The sequence below is a fragment of the Vanessa tameamea genome, chromosome 9, assembly GCF_037043105.1.
Source record: "Vanessa tameamea isolate UH-Manoa-2023 chromosome 9, ilVanTame1 primary haplotype, whole genome shotgun sequence".
NCBI classification, from domain to species: Eukaryota; Metazoa; Arthropoda; class Insecta; order Lepidoptera; family Nymphalidae; genus Vanessa; species Vanessa tameamea.
In genome coordinates this window covers 7,867,745-7,884,935 of record NC_087317.1, presented here as the reverse complement: position 1 = coordinate 7,884,935, position 17,191 = coordinate 7,867,745, and the positions used below count along the sequence as shown (strand labels likewise).

At 31.8% G+C, this 17,191-nt stretch overlaps 1 protein-coding gene across 3 annotated transcripts in view; it reads right to left on the bottom strand.

Annotated features, from left to right (window-relative positions):
* Positions 1-5,836: 5,836 nt before the first annotated feature.
* The window catches only part of LOC113395147 (inactive rhomboid protein 1), a 140,192-nt gene continuing 128,837 nt past the window's right edge, over positions 5,837-17,191 (bottom strand). The window contains exons 6-12 of one of the 3 annotated variants that reach the window (XM_064215875.1): positions 11,758-11,971; positions 8,320-8,526; positions 8,121-8,141; positions 7,909-7,997; positions 7,533-7,788; positions 6,981-7,235; positions 5,837-6,548 (exon numbers count right to left, since the gene is read on the bottom strand). In XM_064215875.1, coding sequence (XP_064071945.1) covers positions 6,117-6,548; positions 6,981-7,235; positions 7,533-7,788; positions 7,909-7,997; positions 8,121-8,141; positions 8,320-8,526; positions 11,758-11,971 — 1,474 coding nt within the window. In that variant the 3' untranslated portion in view covers positions 5,837-6,116. The remainder of the gene's footprint in view (positions 6,549-6,980; positions 7,236-7,532; positions 7,789-7,908; positions 7,998-8,120; positions 8,142-8,319; positions 8,527-11,757; positions 11,972-17,191) is intronic. The other 2 variants (XM_026632704.2, XM_064215876.1) reach the window with 2 other exon arrangements.

Below are 17,191 nucleotides of genomic sequence, written 5' to 3'. Positions count from 1 at the left end.
ACATAGTAGGCTTATGTCATAAAGGTTCTCAAATACAGAAGATAGCAATAATCATAATATTTTATCAACATCTTAAATACTCTTCAAGTAGTTATTTTAGCGATTATGAATAATAATAATAAATCTTGAAAATACTGCAGTCACATTGAAATTAAATTATTGGTACACCAACAGCACGGATAATAGAAGCTTCACCAATTTTATAACAGATAATAAATATGAAATTATTCTTACATTTTTTATATATATATAGTTAGGAGGACTGACAAATAAGCCACCTGATGTTAAGTGGTCACCACCACCCATAGACATTTGTTCTTTTAGAAATATTAACCATCACTTACTTCGCCAATGCGCTACCAACCTTGGGAACTAAGATGTTATGTATCTTGTGCCTGTAGTTACACTGGCTCATTCGCACTTCAAACCGGAATACAACAGTACCAGCAGAATATCTGACGTGGGGCTTTGTACCCACCCAGACGGGTTTATACCAAGCCCTACCGAGAATAAATAACAAGAACGACACTTGATTAAAAACGTCTATTAGTAAAGTCGTAATTGGATTAACATTATGTCAATTTTAATCTTTTATTAGTAGTTGTATTTTATTTAGACTATTATAATATTATAAAAAGATACAATTCGTTTGTATGTATTTCTAGATTCAATAAATAAATAATAATCTTATTCATGTAGAACTTCTACACTATGATGGTTTAAAGATTCAATATAGACATCTGTACTAATCGATACTAATATCATAAATGCGAAAGTAACTCTGTCGGTTTAACGCTCTTTCTGTATGTTGCTCTTTCACGGTAAAACTTAAACAATATTAGATAAAATTTGTTGAGAAGCAAGCTTGGACTCCAAGGAAAGACTTAGGCTACTCGTTAGTCCTAGTAGCTAATGACCAACCCCTTAAACGCGAGCAAAGCCATCGGGGCAACTAGAATACTATAAATTTTGAATATTGTATAAATTTTGCGTACGTTGTCTAAGAGGAAATTGTTGGTCTGAGTTTTCATCATTCGAAAATGCAGATTTCATATATGAAAGGATATATTTTAGAAATAAGCTCTTCTATCCATTTGTATGTTATAAATGACGGACCGGCGTCCACCTATCTATTACAAAAAATAAACTGTTAAACGATGATTTATCTCTTTTCATCTCTTTCTATCATAATTGGTTTGACATTAGAAAAAAGAAGACAGCAGTGTCACAGATATTTTCTAATTACTTAATTTTATTTCAGCATTCTTTTGACATGACATTTGACTTCCAGGCAGGAGACATAACTTACATATATAATTGTATTTAACTAACATGACTGTATTTTTAGATGTTGAAAAAGAGTAACATTTCTTGCCGGTTCTTCTCGTTAGAATCTACATTCCGAACCGGTGGTAGCTTTACTTTAAATAGTTTGTTAAATGACGATTCAAAAGTGCTTGTAAAAGTCTACTTGAATAAAGTATATTTCGATTTTGATTTTGATTATTAAAATTCAATGCCGTACTTGGCTTCTGCTTTGCCATGACTGTCAAATGCAAATGACTTCTAGTGTTATATATATTTTATTATTTTTTAATTTATTTAAAATATGATGATATGTAGCAACACCGCACATAGATATTGACACTAAAAATTTTCAATCATTTCTTTCATGGTCATGAAGCTGTTGGCCATTAAACAAAATCCTTTTCGTAGCAAATTAAGACTTTCTATCGTTTTTAAGATCAGAGAAGCCCTGTTGTCCTGTCACCAACAAGGTCTACAAGTTATACTTGTCTGGATTCCAATTCACTCGGGCATTATTGAAAATAAGACGGCTGACTCATATGCTAAGATTGCTATCCATTCTGGTTCATCTGAGCACTTTGTCAATTCATCTCGAGACGTGCTCACTCTTGCGAAAGCACAAATGAATAAATCCTGGAACTCATTTTGGATTTCATCAAAATCGGTTAAGGGTAAGTATTATTCGGCGTTACAACCTGAAATTCCGAGGCGACCTTGGTTTTCATTTCACAGGCACGCTGACCGTTGGGTCACTTCCACTATCTGTCGGTTACGCCTCGGCCATTCATGCACACCTACCCACCTAGCAAAAATAAGAGTCCGAGATCACTCGCTGTGTGAATGTGGCCTAGACGAAGGTTCCGCAACCCATATCCTGTTCCTTTGTCCTAAACTTCTACATCCTATTTACGACATTCTCCCTCCTAAAGTCCTTCGTCCTATAAATGTTGAATGTTTGTTGACGTTTGTGTTTAGTCCATTTTGTTCCTTTCTGTGGAAATATATTAAATGTAATAAAATTAAGTTGTGAATAGTCCAATTGAGTGTTATATCTTATTATATATAGTTTAGAGTACTAACAATTATTATTAATTTACTTTATTATTAACCTTTAATGTTTGTGTTGTTCTAGGTTAAGGATTAACAAGGAAATTGTTACTACTATGCTAGTCTTCAAAATTTAATCGAGTCTGTTACCTCAATCGTACCGATCAATCTCTTTCGTGTCTTCTCCATCCTACGTGACATTGGCGAAATAATCTGTGCCCTGTCGGCACAACTAAAAGCCATTTAACTAAGAATTGAATTGAATTGAATTCTTTCATGGTCATGCCTGCATCCTTACAACTAAGATGTCCCTTGCGCCTTTTCCACACAACGGTACTAACTATTCACATTTAGACTACCCACCACGTCAAAATATCCTTTCACACAAATCTCCATCGTCTCTTACAGATATCATATGAAATAAAACACAATAATATTATGATAATAAGGTTTCTTGTTCGATTAATGCTAGTTTACAATAAGATTACTTTACCATTTCCTTATATATTAGAATATTAATTACTTGTATGTTCACAATGTACAATATGTAAGGTTTTTCTTAAAGTTAAATTCTGAAAACAGTCCGCCGGGCCGCCGGCCGCAAGGGCACTTTGAGATAACATCGCTGAAACTATATCGAAATGAAATAATATTGAACGTATCGCATTTGATAAACACACATTACATCACTCAAACACTTCACATTTTTTTTTTTAGTATAAAAATACGCACATTTACAACATCAGTGAAACCGCAACTTTCTGATTAGGTACTTGTGATTTATTTTAACAATTCAAGTATTTTATTAAATTTTCATATAAAGGCATCGTACAATGATAATTAGGTTAGTACTACTAAGTTGGGAATAAGAATTGTGGCTTATAATTACAGATATATAAATGATACACATTATAAATTAAACATTGTTTACAAAAGTTACGCTTATTTAATATAAAAATTCAAAGGAATTCGAATAGATTCAAACAAATTTATAACATAAGTATATAATTTTGGACAAAATTAACATTTTAAGTGATACAAAATATGTTCAGCTAAATTATGATATTTCGCTTATAATAAGGCTTCAAAATTACAACGAAATGTCAACATTAGATTATAATATTGTTAGTAAGAAATCGAAAAATATATCGCTAATGCAGTTAAGCGAACAATTTTGTTTAACAGTTTGATAACAGTTTTTGATGACAGTGACCCTTCTATTTTTGCTAGTTCGGGTTGCACTGTACATAAGTAATCTTACCTTCAGTTTGATTTGTATCGATGAACTAAAAAATCAACACATAGACAAACACAATGATAAACATATAAACTACGTGATTTAGAAAAAGAAATTAAGCCATCTTACAAAATTATGTTAAAAAAAAAACTTAATCTAGCCAGCTAATTGATTTATTTCAATTTGTGCGATGATTTTACATAAAAATACGCACGAAAACAATATATAATCTTACAAGAAAAAACATATCTTCGAACGTATTATAAAAAATATAATAAACGTCGTATTAAAAAAAAAAACTTATCAATTTTGATAAAATATTACCTACAGTTCCCTTGTTACGCTTTTTATAATATTTACAGAACTGAAAATATCTACAATGTCATAAATTACGGTAAAAAATTTCATTAAGTACAACTTTTGTGCATATTCGTGAAATTATTTCGGGATAACATATGCAGATACTAAATCTAGTAATAAATAAAAGTGCCTGACTAGTTTATTTATAAATTCGTTACAAATCGTCTCAACTATACAAAGACTAACGCTTGACACTTTCATAAAGCGTTCTTAGCCTGATCGTAGTAAATAAAATCGATCCTAACGATATATATTCTGTTTCAAACGCATTTGTACAGCATGTACTTTACATTAAAAAACGTCAATAAAACTTTATAAAAAAATCATTAGCAGAGCGATTCTGTAAGAATACAACTCGTATTTTGATAAGAAAATTTGAAAATCGACTTTCGAAGATACGCCATTTTGATAATGTGTATTCCATTTTTTTTTAGTCAATGTTGCCATAATCTGTAATTTCTTTCTTGTGTTCTGTGGTGAATTTCAAGTTTGTTTTTACAAAAAAGCTCTATAGGAAAACCAAAGTAGAAATCGTTTTGCAACTTTAAAGAACACGTCTATTTTGTTTACATCAGCTGTACAAAATGTTGTTCAAATAGATAATAGTTATAAATATGTACTAGCATACTTTAAAAATTAACATTTAATCCTACGCAGACTTTATATAATAACTATATAAATTGACGTAACTAAAATTCATATGTGATACTTAAAGATTAGAAATGGAATTTCAATCACTGGAAATAATAGCAAATACATTTAACAAATATTCGCTCACTATATTTACATTATTTAGTAATATACTAAATTTTATATAATATGCCTACTTATAGGAATAAAACCTAATACCATACACAGCGGTAGTTGGATTGGGTTACAAACATTAATAAATAATTCATGACAAAAAAATAACACTTCCTTATATCTTATATAATAAAATCATGTAGGATTTGATTTAATCAATCAAATCCTACATGATTTTCAATGATAGGTTCAATAACATTTTTAATTTTCATTAACAATGAGGAATCTATTTAATAAAAGATATATTAAATAAAGCAATAAAGAAAATTCGTGTTAAATTTTATTCCCGTAAAAGGCAAGCCAGACAAAAAGTAATATTATTCTTAATATAAATACAGCTTAAATAGGATTCGTATTGATGTATATTTTACAGATTATATACAAGTAAATTAATATACTCATCAATGTACCATAGAGTACTAACCCATGGGTAATTTATCACATTTAAGGGTTGGTAAGCCTTGTTCACCTAGAAGCACTGGCAACACTAGAACAAGTAATATGGAAAAAACAATTAAAAGTGCTTCTAGTTGAACTATATCCACCGTACGTGAAGTTTATAATACTTTTAGCTTCACAATATAACGCAATACAATAAAACGTTTACGGATAGTCAATTGATTAAAAAAAATATTTCTCATATAATGATTGTGCATCGTTTCGACATTTGTGACAACATAAATCATTCATAACGTTTTTTACATTCGATTCATTGCAGTCGAACTTATGTTGAGCATCGCATACTGAGCGTTATAATACTGTGTCGTCACAGGATGGCAATGGCAGTGAGACTTTACCGCTGCAAACGATCAGTTTTGACCACATATAATAACAACCGTAAAATAAATTGATGAAAAATCTGACGTCATGGAAAATTGGAAAAATTGGTACATTCATCATTAACACTTTGGATTATTTATTAGAAAATTTGATAATGATTATGTGAAATAAATCATTAGAACACAATATATAATCTACAATCGGGACACATTTACAAATCTTCGAATGAGACAAAATTGAAAAGAATATTAATGATTTTGTACACACATTTCAAAACCCAACGATTATTTCATGAGATAATAGCATAATAGCATTATAGCACTTTATACTTGTTTTAATCAACTTTAACTGTTATTTATTCATAGGACGTATGACAACTTTTTTTCAATTTTCAGGACAAATAAGTACGCAATATCATAAAACGCTTACACGTGACTTACTAGTACCAATTTTGGACAAAACTGATCGCCTTAGCGATTTATGCTTGTGCGACGCGGCGGCAGGCCTGGAGAGACGCGGGGCGCGCATGGGGCGCGGGGTGAGGGGGCGGCGGCGGCGGGGGCGCCCGGGCCGCGCGCCGTCATACGCCATCCAGCTGTCGCACCCGCACGTCCTGTGACGCGCACATGTCCGGCGCAAACGGCAAACACGTGAAATATGCACATGCTGCGCACTCATACGCCGGTGCTGCGTAGAACAACGCTATTAACGCGCACAGCATCGCCGCCGCCGACACTAGACACACCCACACCAGCACTATCTTCCTCCGTCTCTCGTAAGGCCCAAACGTTATAAAAGGCAGCAGTGCGTACGAGAGCAGAAAACCAAATACGAAACCGAACACGTGGGCAAAATTGTCGATCCAAGGCAAAAGGCCCAGAAGAAAGAGAGCTAACGCGATACCCACAAGCTTCAAGAGAGCACGTCGAGGATGTTTCAGAAGTGGCCATGCGCCAATAACTTCCACTATTAAGCACGCGAGTAGACCAAAATGCGAACCTGCTGGACCCACCTGTAAATTGAAATAAATTATTTTCATTATACTATTTTATTAAAATTAAGACTTAATTTTTCACCAAAAATAGTCTATCATATTTTTAAATTAAAAATGTCGTAGTAGGGACACCGTGTATGTTTTCAGTTTTATATATTCGTACAATCTACGCTTTTAAGCAGTTCCTGTCTTAACTTTATATCATACTTGCAATAATTACAAATAAGTATTTATTACGAGGTTTCTTATATAAAAAATATATACTTATATACTCAGTATTATACACCTTCCAACTATTTATTACAACGAAGGACAGGAAATTTTCCGAAAAAATAATGTGATGTACAGATATTTTTATAAACCTAGGTAGTTGCTAGATAAGACAAACTTCCTTCTTTTCCAATTTAGTATATTCTTTATGAGTATGATAAGCAAAGACATAATACTTACCTCTGCTCTATACGGCTCAAAGATAGCTGACGCCATATTACCAGCGACGCCACTCCCCAGATAGATGACTGCTAATCTCACTGGACCTGCCATCTTCTCCAAGTCTCTCATGAAGAGCCACTGCAGTGCAAGAGTGGCTGCTAAATGTAACAAGCCAGCGTGTACAAACAATGACGTCCATGCTCGGTACAACTGGTCAGGACGACGTCTCCGCATAAACGGCAACATACCGCAGACATCATCTAAGCAAGACACCTGAAAATGACAATTATTAATCAATGAATATGAATTGAAGAAAATCTACAGATATATTATAATTTATTTATTATTCATATATTTTAATGGTCATACATATAAAATACACCCAGACAACTATCAGCGGACAATGTAACAGAATACGAAAAAAAGTTAAAGCCGAACTTTTAGATATTGATGAGCTCTTGCTTTACTATTCTTGAAAAAAATATATTAAATAATAAACTTCACTGCTTATCATATTAATGTCAATGAAATATATTATTTTCAAAAACATTGCTACTTTCATAAACTTACTTGTGAACACAACGAAGCTTCTTCGTGAAAATAACCCTTAACAAAATCGCAATGCTCTCTCGTAGTGATGACGCACTGGCCGTGTACACCTATGCAGCAGGGGTGGCCGATGACCTCGCATGCCATATGCTCTGCCGCGTGACCAGCACGACCAACAGCAGCTGAGCCATCCAAAACAGACTTGCGACAAATTGGCCATTTCGTTATATCATCTGGCCACTCGTGTGGAGCTATTGATCGCGGTGCTTCACAAAACCTGAAAACGATCAATACAGATATATGTATATATTTTCTGTATATATTTATAAATGTATAAAAATTGCTTTTTTGTTTTTTTTTTAACCAATAAATATTTAATATAAGATCGTTTACTTACTTAGGATCCAATCCACAAACTGAACCCGATATTCGACCACCTGGCCCTGATTCTCCTGAAGACCATTTCTTCCACGTAGATATTGTATTCTGAAAAATATAACAAAAACATATAATATACATTTAAAAATATCAACGAGAAATAAATATAATGAACATTATTGAAATCATTGAGAAATTGGGTTAAAATAATAATAAAAATTTAAAACTTACCTTGGACACTAATCCTCTAATCTGAGTGCGTGCGAGTAATTAAACATTAAATAAATAAAGTATTTAAATTTCAAGTAATAACAATTAACAGTTCAACCTAAAATCGAGGTCAAATTCAGGCAGATTGTTTTTTTTTTTTAAATAGGATTTTTAAGCACCTTAAAGGGCGTATGAAAAGTAAGCATAGGATGTGACTCACCGAACAATCGGCCTTGGAAGATTGCACACAACCTGAGTCGTCATTTCGTATGCAACATGCCGTATCCCGCTCCCGTCTTGCTGAAGCAGCTATTGCACGCGCGATCCTAGCATCCCTCCTCATGCACGGTGCGAATTTAGCTCCTAAATGTATAAGATCTGCCGCTCGAGGTCCCAGCCAAAATGAAGCTGGTTCCTCCCATTCAACCTGATGAAAAAAGATATATCAAGTGAATATATATAATAAGAAGAGTACCGTTTCATATTTTAATATTACATTTATATTTATATATATATCCTATACTAAGAAACTCGAATCTCACCGCAGTGATATGTTACAGCGTGATGTGTGATATTCTTACAGAATCGCACTGCTGTCTATTGTCATAAATTAGCTACCACTATTTAAGCAACGATTAGTACCAAACAGGTTTTTGTTATTTTTAAATAAATTAAATTAATAAAGTGCGGTCATTCATGTTTAAAGATGATATCTCTAGGTTAGCTGAAAAAAAAAACCTAGACAAAGGGTTGCATACAAAGCCTATGTGACCTAGATCCCACTCACTCGTTAATACTCTTACTTTGTCGTGACGACCTTCCACCTACCGCAGTGAAAGCTTTGTATTTGTTAATTGCTCATTATTATACGACACGAATAGTTTTTATTCGACTACTAATTTTTACATGCAACTACACTGACATCTTATTAACTACACTTTAATAACGACTTTATATGAAACAGTTTATCGTGTCAAATCAAATCAAAATAAACTTCATTCGAGAAGACTTTCACAAACACTTGTGAATTAAAACGTAAAAATGAGTTTGTTGTCGGTTACTATTACATGAAATCATTTTTTATAATTAAATATTCAATATCACGCTTAGAATTAATGAATACTAAATAGTTATGTTTTTATAATCATGAACATTAGAAAACATGTATTATAAGCAGTTACCGCTGCTTTTATTAAAATAACGAATATTATATAATACATTACATAACACAATATTGTTGTATATCAATAGTAACGAAACCGTCAGTATTCTGTCTTCGTTAAAAATATCACAAAAGAAGCTTCGAGCTTCAAGGTTATAAATACCAAACAAATTCTTTGTAAATTTATGAAAATGTCAATAAGTATCTCAATGATATATTTTATAAGATACTTTATAAATAACTCATATACGTATCACGCAGTGTTACATTTAGTTAGTTGTTTATCTTTTCTAATTTGTTATTTCTAGCGTTTGTTGCGGAGCTGAGTATTAATTCCAGTTCGAGATAATAGACGAGAAATTCACTGAAGCTTCGAATTTAAAGTGATCCCTAACATTCTATAGTATTTCAAATTACTTTGAAATTCAGTCGTGTTACATTAGGTATAATAAATCGTCAACCAATTTTATGTAAGATATTATGCCCAAAGTCAGAGATAAACCAACTTTATTCGTCTCAATTAGCTCTATTGACAACTTTATTAAGTGAGTTAGTACTCAATACAATTGTACTAATATGAGGTATCTTACAATAATTATTTATAAATCAAGATAGAGGGTCGCCATACAAAAGAACTATATCGAGTCAACTTTACTATCTATAAATAAAAGCTAAAACAAAAAAAAAAAAAACAACTTATCTTTGCGTGACAGTTACGATTGAGACTCAACAAACGTCATACTACTTTGGTAGTGTGCGTGTACTTAGCGGCCAACCATTGGACACTACTTTCGACGCGTTCTCGACTTTAACACACTATGTAGATAATTAATCATTATTAATTAATTAAAATCTTTATTTATTGTAGAAGCATACTTGCTTAATGAATGACAAAAATCGTTTACAGGAAAGAAGACCTCAGTACCTAAGTTAATCATTATTCATATTTTTATAAGGCGTAGTAAACGCTTCACTACTACGAATGATATTATCACAGTTCCAAGTTGACAGCATATTTTTTTGTACTTTGGGAATACCTCGTATGTTATGGCATTCTTCTATAAAATATACTTTATATAAAATAATTTATCATTCTATTCGTTTATATCATTTTAAAACATTCATTCATTCATGAATCATTTTAAAACAATTATAATTATTTTGATTAGCAATGACTCTTTTTATTAAAATCAGTTTAGATAAAAGCATCTAGATCCAAGAGTCCAAGTAGGCACTAGACTGTGATATTATTTTTAGACTTATTTCAATTGTATTATTCATGAACATATCATTTCTTTGAATAATTTAATTCATAATTTCATTACTAACATTGTTTAATTTTTTTTTTTTATATTATTTACAAAAATCAGAGCATATAACACGATAAAATTAGGCAATCTCACTAAACCGTCTGAAAATGAGTTTAACGAATAGAACGAGTTGAGTTGCCCTACTTATTCTGTTTGCATTAAACCTAAGGTAATGTGTTTTGTCTAAAAGCTTTGCGTTGTTAACGTGAGCTATTTAAAACTATACGAAGAAATAACTTCTAAATAGCGGTTTCATTTCTCCCTGGAGATGTCTATTCCTTCCCTCAGGTTATCGTAGGATCTTAAGCCTTATGTATCTCTTACATAAGAAGCCTTTTTGTTATACTAAAATTGTAACGTTTTTTTTTTAATCTGAGAAGATTCCTTAAACTTAAATTTACCGAGTAATGTGTACGATCTTCTAGGGAAAACCTATTATATGCTCTTTTGATAAAATAGACAAGGGTAAAATATCTTTACTAATTAGTGTGCAATACACTCTAAAGAACATTTTACTTTCAGGATTATTAAATTAATGTTATATTTGCATTTATTATAATTCTGTAAAATAACGTGAAAGTGCTTTTAAAAACCTGCTCGAATAAATGTGATATGATTTATATTTAGAACATTTATTTTTTTAATTTCATATTTTTAATAAAACAAACAATTAAAAACTTTCGTTCTACATAACATTTAATGTATCAAAACAAATTTGTCATCATAACACAAGCAACTGACAAAGGAATTGTAGTAATAACAGTTGTAGTTTTGCAAATAAAATATGACATTATAAATAAATATCATGATATTTATTCATTATTCAAGATATTTTCAGTTTAGCGAAACAGAAAATTTTATTTATAAATTTATATTAGCGCAACTTTTGTTTTGAAAGTGAGCGTTTTGAATTATTATTTTTTTAATTTAAAAAGCCTAATTAAATTAAAATAAACTGTGTTGTTATTTATTAAACATCTTTATATATACATATATATAAAAACAGCGTACTTCGTTCGTATTTCTTCTCCTAGATAACAGCCTGATCGAAGTTACTTATTAATATCTGATTGGTGAAAACAACTCTTTATTTTACTTATACGAATTTCGGACGGGCTACTAGTTACTCTGGTTCTAATTACTTATTATAACGTAAATATTTGCAAATTACATCTAATAACTTTACCTGTTGTAAACTGAGGCTCTTCACTAGGACCTGTCCCGAATGTGTGTGTCTTCCAAAGCCGACTGGACCAAATCCGTAGCAGAGGAGCGAAAGCAGCAACACCAGCGTCTGTACCGTACTAACCCACCACGTAAAATATGGCCTGTAGTCCGTTAGTTCGTCCAACTGCTGTGCAATTTCTTCCTGATGCGTCACAGATTTGCGAAGGGATCGACTGTGAATTATATTATTTCATACTATTAGATTGTAATATCACAAAACCACAAATAAAGGCCAATTATAACAAGAATTAACATCTACTCCTCAGATTATAAAACAAAAGACACAAGATGAAGCATGAAAAACATTTTAGTGATGCAACAAAAACGAATACAAAATTCTAATCTCCGTTGATGCGAAACAACGCTTCCTTTTGTTAATACGTCAATATTGCTTTTACTTTAACTGACAATTATTATTGACGTATTAAGAAATGTTTAATTACTACACACATTACTGTCTTTTATTTTATAATCTGGATTCACCGTAAAGAATATCCTATATCATATTTCAGTTCAACGTAACGTAGAACTGATACATTATTCACAAAGATTAAGAGCAATGTATTAAGCAATGAGTCACAATTAAATGGTCCAAGAACTAAGATGGCTTGTACAGCTAAATCTTAGCCGAGGAATGTGGGGTCTAACCCGGAAAGCACCAAAAAGTTTTTAATGGGAATTTATTAAAAAAACAATCTATACTTTTACATAAAGCTGAAGAGTTTGTTTGGATACTTAAACGCATTAAAAGGACATATCAGCCCGATTTTAAAGAAATTCTTACGACTGTATACCATCACGATATGACCTACGACGTACTCGTAAAAATGCGAGTGAAAACGCGCGGAATAGCTAGTTCAATATATGATTATACAATAAACTTAATGTAGAGAAAATATTCTCATAATGGTTATGGCTTGAAACATAATCCGTAGGTATTAAATATTCATTACATTGCTAAAGTAGGTACAATTAAATAGAAACATGAGTTTAATAGTAACACCGCTCAGATCGAAAGAGAGAAAATCGCAAAATACCATCTCATAAATAACACCCAATGCCATGTCCACGAGGTATTAATTTAAAAATCCATTACATAAAGTTAAAATGGGAGTTTCTGGTAAGCAGGGAAATATATTGAGGCCACAGGTGAATTATGACAGGATCCAACCACTCGTTTCTATGTAAGTTAATTATACAATTTCCCTTTAAATAAATCATCTTTATACATAATACTTCTGTACTTTGAACTCCACCCACAGGGCTGGACCGATTTTAATTATCTTCTTCGTATGTTTTTACGATTGGACATGGTAGGTGGCTGCAGTCGGGTTCCAGAATTTTTATTTAAGAAAAAATAAATGAAACGCCCTTCTTATTTTACCCGAACGAAGTCGAGACGGGCAACTAGTATTGGATGTGTTTTGTTACCGATATAAAGGTTTAATTATACGTTTCCATATAGTTTAGATACGTAATAATAAGTTCTGGATTAATTTAATGTAGCGAATACATTTAGTATAGAGATAGCTCGTTCAATAATATTTTACGGCTGAGTTCTACAACGCTGTTCCATTGCGGATTTGCAATTATATTTACCTGTTACAAACATGGAGGTTAACTAACGATTTGTGAAATTTAGAACTTGTTAAGTAAACATCGGGCTGGCTGTAAAATCAGTGTAAATGAAATGAATGTACAACCTTGCTCATTATACGTGATTCGGTAATATTTATTTTGTTAAACTAAAATTTTTCGAAGATTTTATTCTAATATATATAGTTGTAACGAGCCGTGACGGTCCAATAGTTAGAAGACGTAAATTTTAAACGATAATTCAGAATTCCGACCCGCACAGTGACTAAATTTATAGTAACCATTTTGTGTTTATAACTCATTTTGTGGCGAAGAAATACATCAAAATCAAATATACCACTAGTATCCACCAACCCGCATTCGAGTAGTATGGTGGAGTAATCTCTAGACCGCCTTGAAACGAAGAGAAGGTCTTAACCCACAACTGAGCCATTTATAAGCTGAATAAATGACTAATTCTGTATATTTGTATCTTCACAGACGTATATTATGCCCTTGGTATATTTAATATTAAATTTGTATTTACTTTTTACGAAATTTTAACTTCACAGGGGACATTTGAAGGAATAATTAATATTTATTACCACACCGAAGTCTACGGGCGATGGTGACCATTTACAATCATATAGTTAATCTACCAGCACGCCAAGGTACTTAAAAAAATAGCAATCTGGTGTTCATGTGCAAATATTCATTATAATATTCATATAAAAAAATTTCATTAGCTCAAAGGATTTAAACACGCGACCATATCATACACGTTTCGGAATCACAAGTCGACAAGGAGATTTCGTATCTCAGCTACTATCCACAACAAATCTAATAAGCTTCACGCTGTTCGAGTTCAAAACTTTTCATTATTTATAAAACTCACAAACAACAGAAACTTGTTCGTGTTCAAAGAATACGTAATAACTTTTATGCGGTTAAAGAAAATGAAGCAAGTTATGAAATTAAAAGTAGATTTTCGTTTTGTGTAATCCTTGCGTACTTAGCATTGAAACGATGATATACGTTGTACTATTTTGTTTATGTAATTTACTTTAGAACAATATTAAGCTTTACCACCTACCATTTATTTTTAATATCATATATAATAATCATGTTTGTGGGGTGAGTGAGCCAGTGGACATACGATCTCAGATGAATATTATGATTTAATATCTATGGCCAATTAAATAGCTAAATTAGTAATCTGCCTTTAAAAATGACAATATAATTTTAATATCCCATTTAAAACTTATATAGTTTGATTTATTTTTCGTAAGTAAAATTTGAAAATACTTCAAAAAATATAAGATGAAATAAAACTAATTGATGAATCTATCTGTACGATATTGATGTGTACATTAGTTGGGTAGAAGCACAAATCACGTGGCAAACTTTGAATGAATTTGATTAAAGTGCTGCCGACGATATAAATTATATAACGTATAAATATAAATTAAAATATATCTTCTGCCTAGTTGGTGTAGTAGCTAGCTTATATGGTGGTTTAAAATACGATTCGTTCCAGAAAAAGTTATCCAGATATATAGCAGGTGAAAATTATAAAATTGGTAGTATTTATACTCCGAAACTACTGCCTCTGATTGAACTGTGACCTGAACTCTTTCCGGTCACATCGGATTTGATTTCAGACTGAGAGAAAATATAGTGCAGTTGTATTTGCACAGATACTGATCACTATAATATGTCCTCGTAGGTATTAATTCTCTCTAGAGATTGACTTCCGTGACGGAATCCGGTAAGAGGGCTTGATATATAATTCTCCCAAGTAAAAAAGCCTTCTCACATAGAAAAGATAAATGGTAACTAACATCTGACCCAGACGCGAAACAACGACTAAAATAATAAATAAAATCGATGCTGAAATTATTGACCTCTATATCATTTCAATTTATAATCATAACGTATTCGTTTGAAACTCGCATTGCATAAAATTTATTTCGAATTTTGATTAGTCCAGCATTAAACTAAATATGTTTCATGCGAAATATGAAAACATAAATGTTATGCAAACATCAGGTGAGCTTCATAGACGGCTAAGCTCTTTGCGGAGCTCTTTAATAATTATGACGTGGATCGATATCTCAACGAGTCTCCGTCCAACGAGTAATCCTGAAAATGATTCGCCCCCAACCGCAGACAGCGTTCTCTTTTATTTTTATAAAAGGTAGTTTTCAGATGAACAATGAACTCTACTTTTTATTTACAGAGAGTTTTTCAACAACACTAAATGGGCAAACGTATATGAAAGAAAGGATAAAATGTAAAATCGGAAACAGTAAAATCACAGAATCAGCTTTTTAAATCGAAAACCTAATCAACATACAAACTACGAAGTCTAATTGAAATGATTAATAGGACCATTCGATCTATTAAATCTCGATGCTCAACTCGATTATTATATTTTGTTGAAAACTGACTAAAAAATACTTACGAGATAAATTTAAATAAATATCAAAAATAACTTTATTGAGTTTGTTTAGGAACGATATTGTTTTTGAGGAACGAAGTTCTTTTCCACGACTTTCAAACTGAAAGAAATCGTCACGTAAGGGAAGAGCGTTATACTTTTCCAGGGGGATAGGAGTACGGTACTTTTGATATCAGTTTTATTACTATTCATTTCATTAGTCTCATACGTTGTTAATTCATTCCATTGTGTCTTTGATATAAAACATAATATAGCAAAAAAAACTTCGTTCCCACGGGGCATCTCACGACATATCTCTTATTTTATTATAAGTATTTGAAATTGTTTCCTACAAAAACGTTTGAAGCGTATGCCAAACCAACAATAATTAAATGTATTACCACTTATTGTATGTACTTTCAGCTTCAAACGTTACTACATACAATTAATATGATCGAATCTACATTCCAAAAGGTTATTTATACCTTTATACTTAATTTAATATTGATTTGGAATTGGTGACGTAACTGTTTCATGACAGATTAGTAGATTTTAAATTCCGACGATTGATCGATTATGATGTATGAAACATCAATGTATTGGAATTAAATATATAAGAGTTCATTTATCATTTTTAATCTTTTAAGATAATTAAGTAGGGCGATAACATCAGGAACAATGGTTAACTGTTTAATAATTTTTTTATATATAAATATTAAATATATATATATATTTCCTTTTAATAAATAATTCCGGTAATAATTTTACTAAGTAATAATTTGTACGCAGAATTGAAAAGTGATATAAAATAATTAGAATAGCTTTGGAAAGGATTACACACCGCTGGTCCACTATAAAGTAATGGACACACGTATGATATCATTTCATTCACAATAATGTAGTTATTACTTTATTTTATTATTTATGATATAGGTAGGCGGACAGGAAAATAGACCACCTGATGGTAATTGGTCATCACCACCCATAGACAATAGCGCTGTAAGAAATATTAACCATTCCTTACATTGCCAATGCGGGACCAATCTAGGGAACGGGATGTTATGTCCGTTGTACCTGTAGTTACACTAGCTCACTCACCCTTTAAGCCGGAACACAACTATACTGAGTACTGCTGTTTGGCGGTAGAATATCTGATGTCACCACCAATCACTAGTCATTGCATTTGAACCAGTAATCTTCAGTTTAAATTCACGTATTCCACCCGCTGTTCCGTCTAGGCTTTTACAATGTACCAACAATTTAATATTAAAACTGATTAAGGTACTCAGAAACATGGAGTGCACTGAGTTGCATTTGAATCATATAATCATAGTCACTTAGTCGCTTACAAGTAAGTAGAATCCATAATGTTCTACAT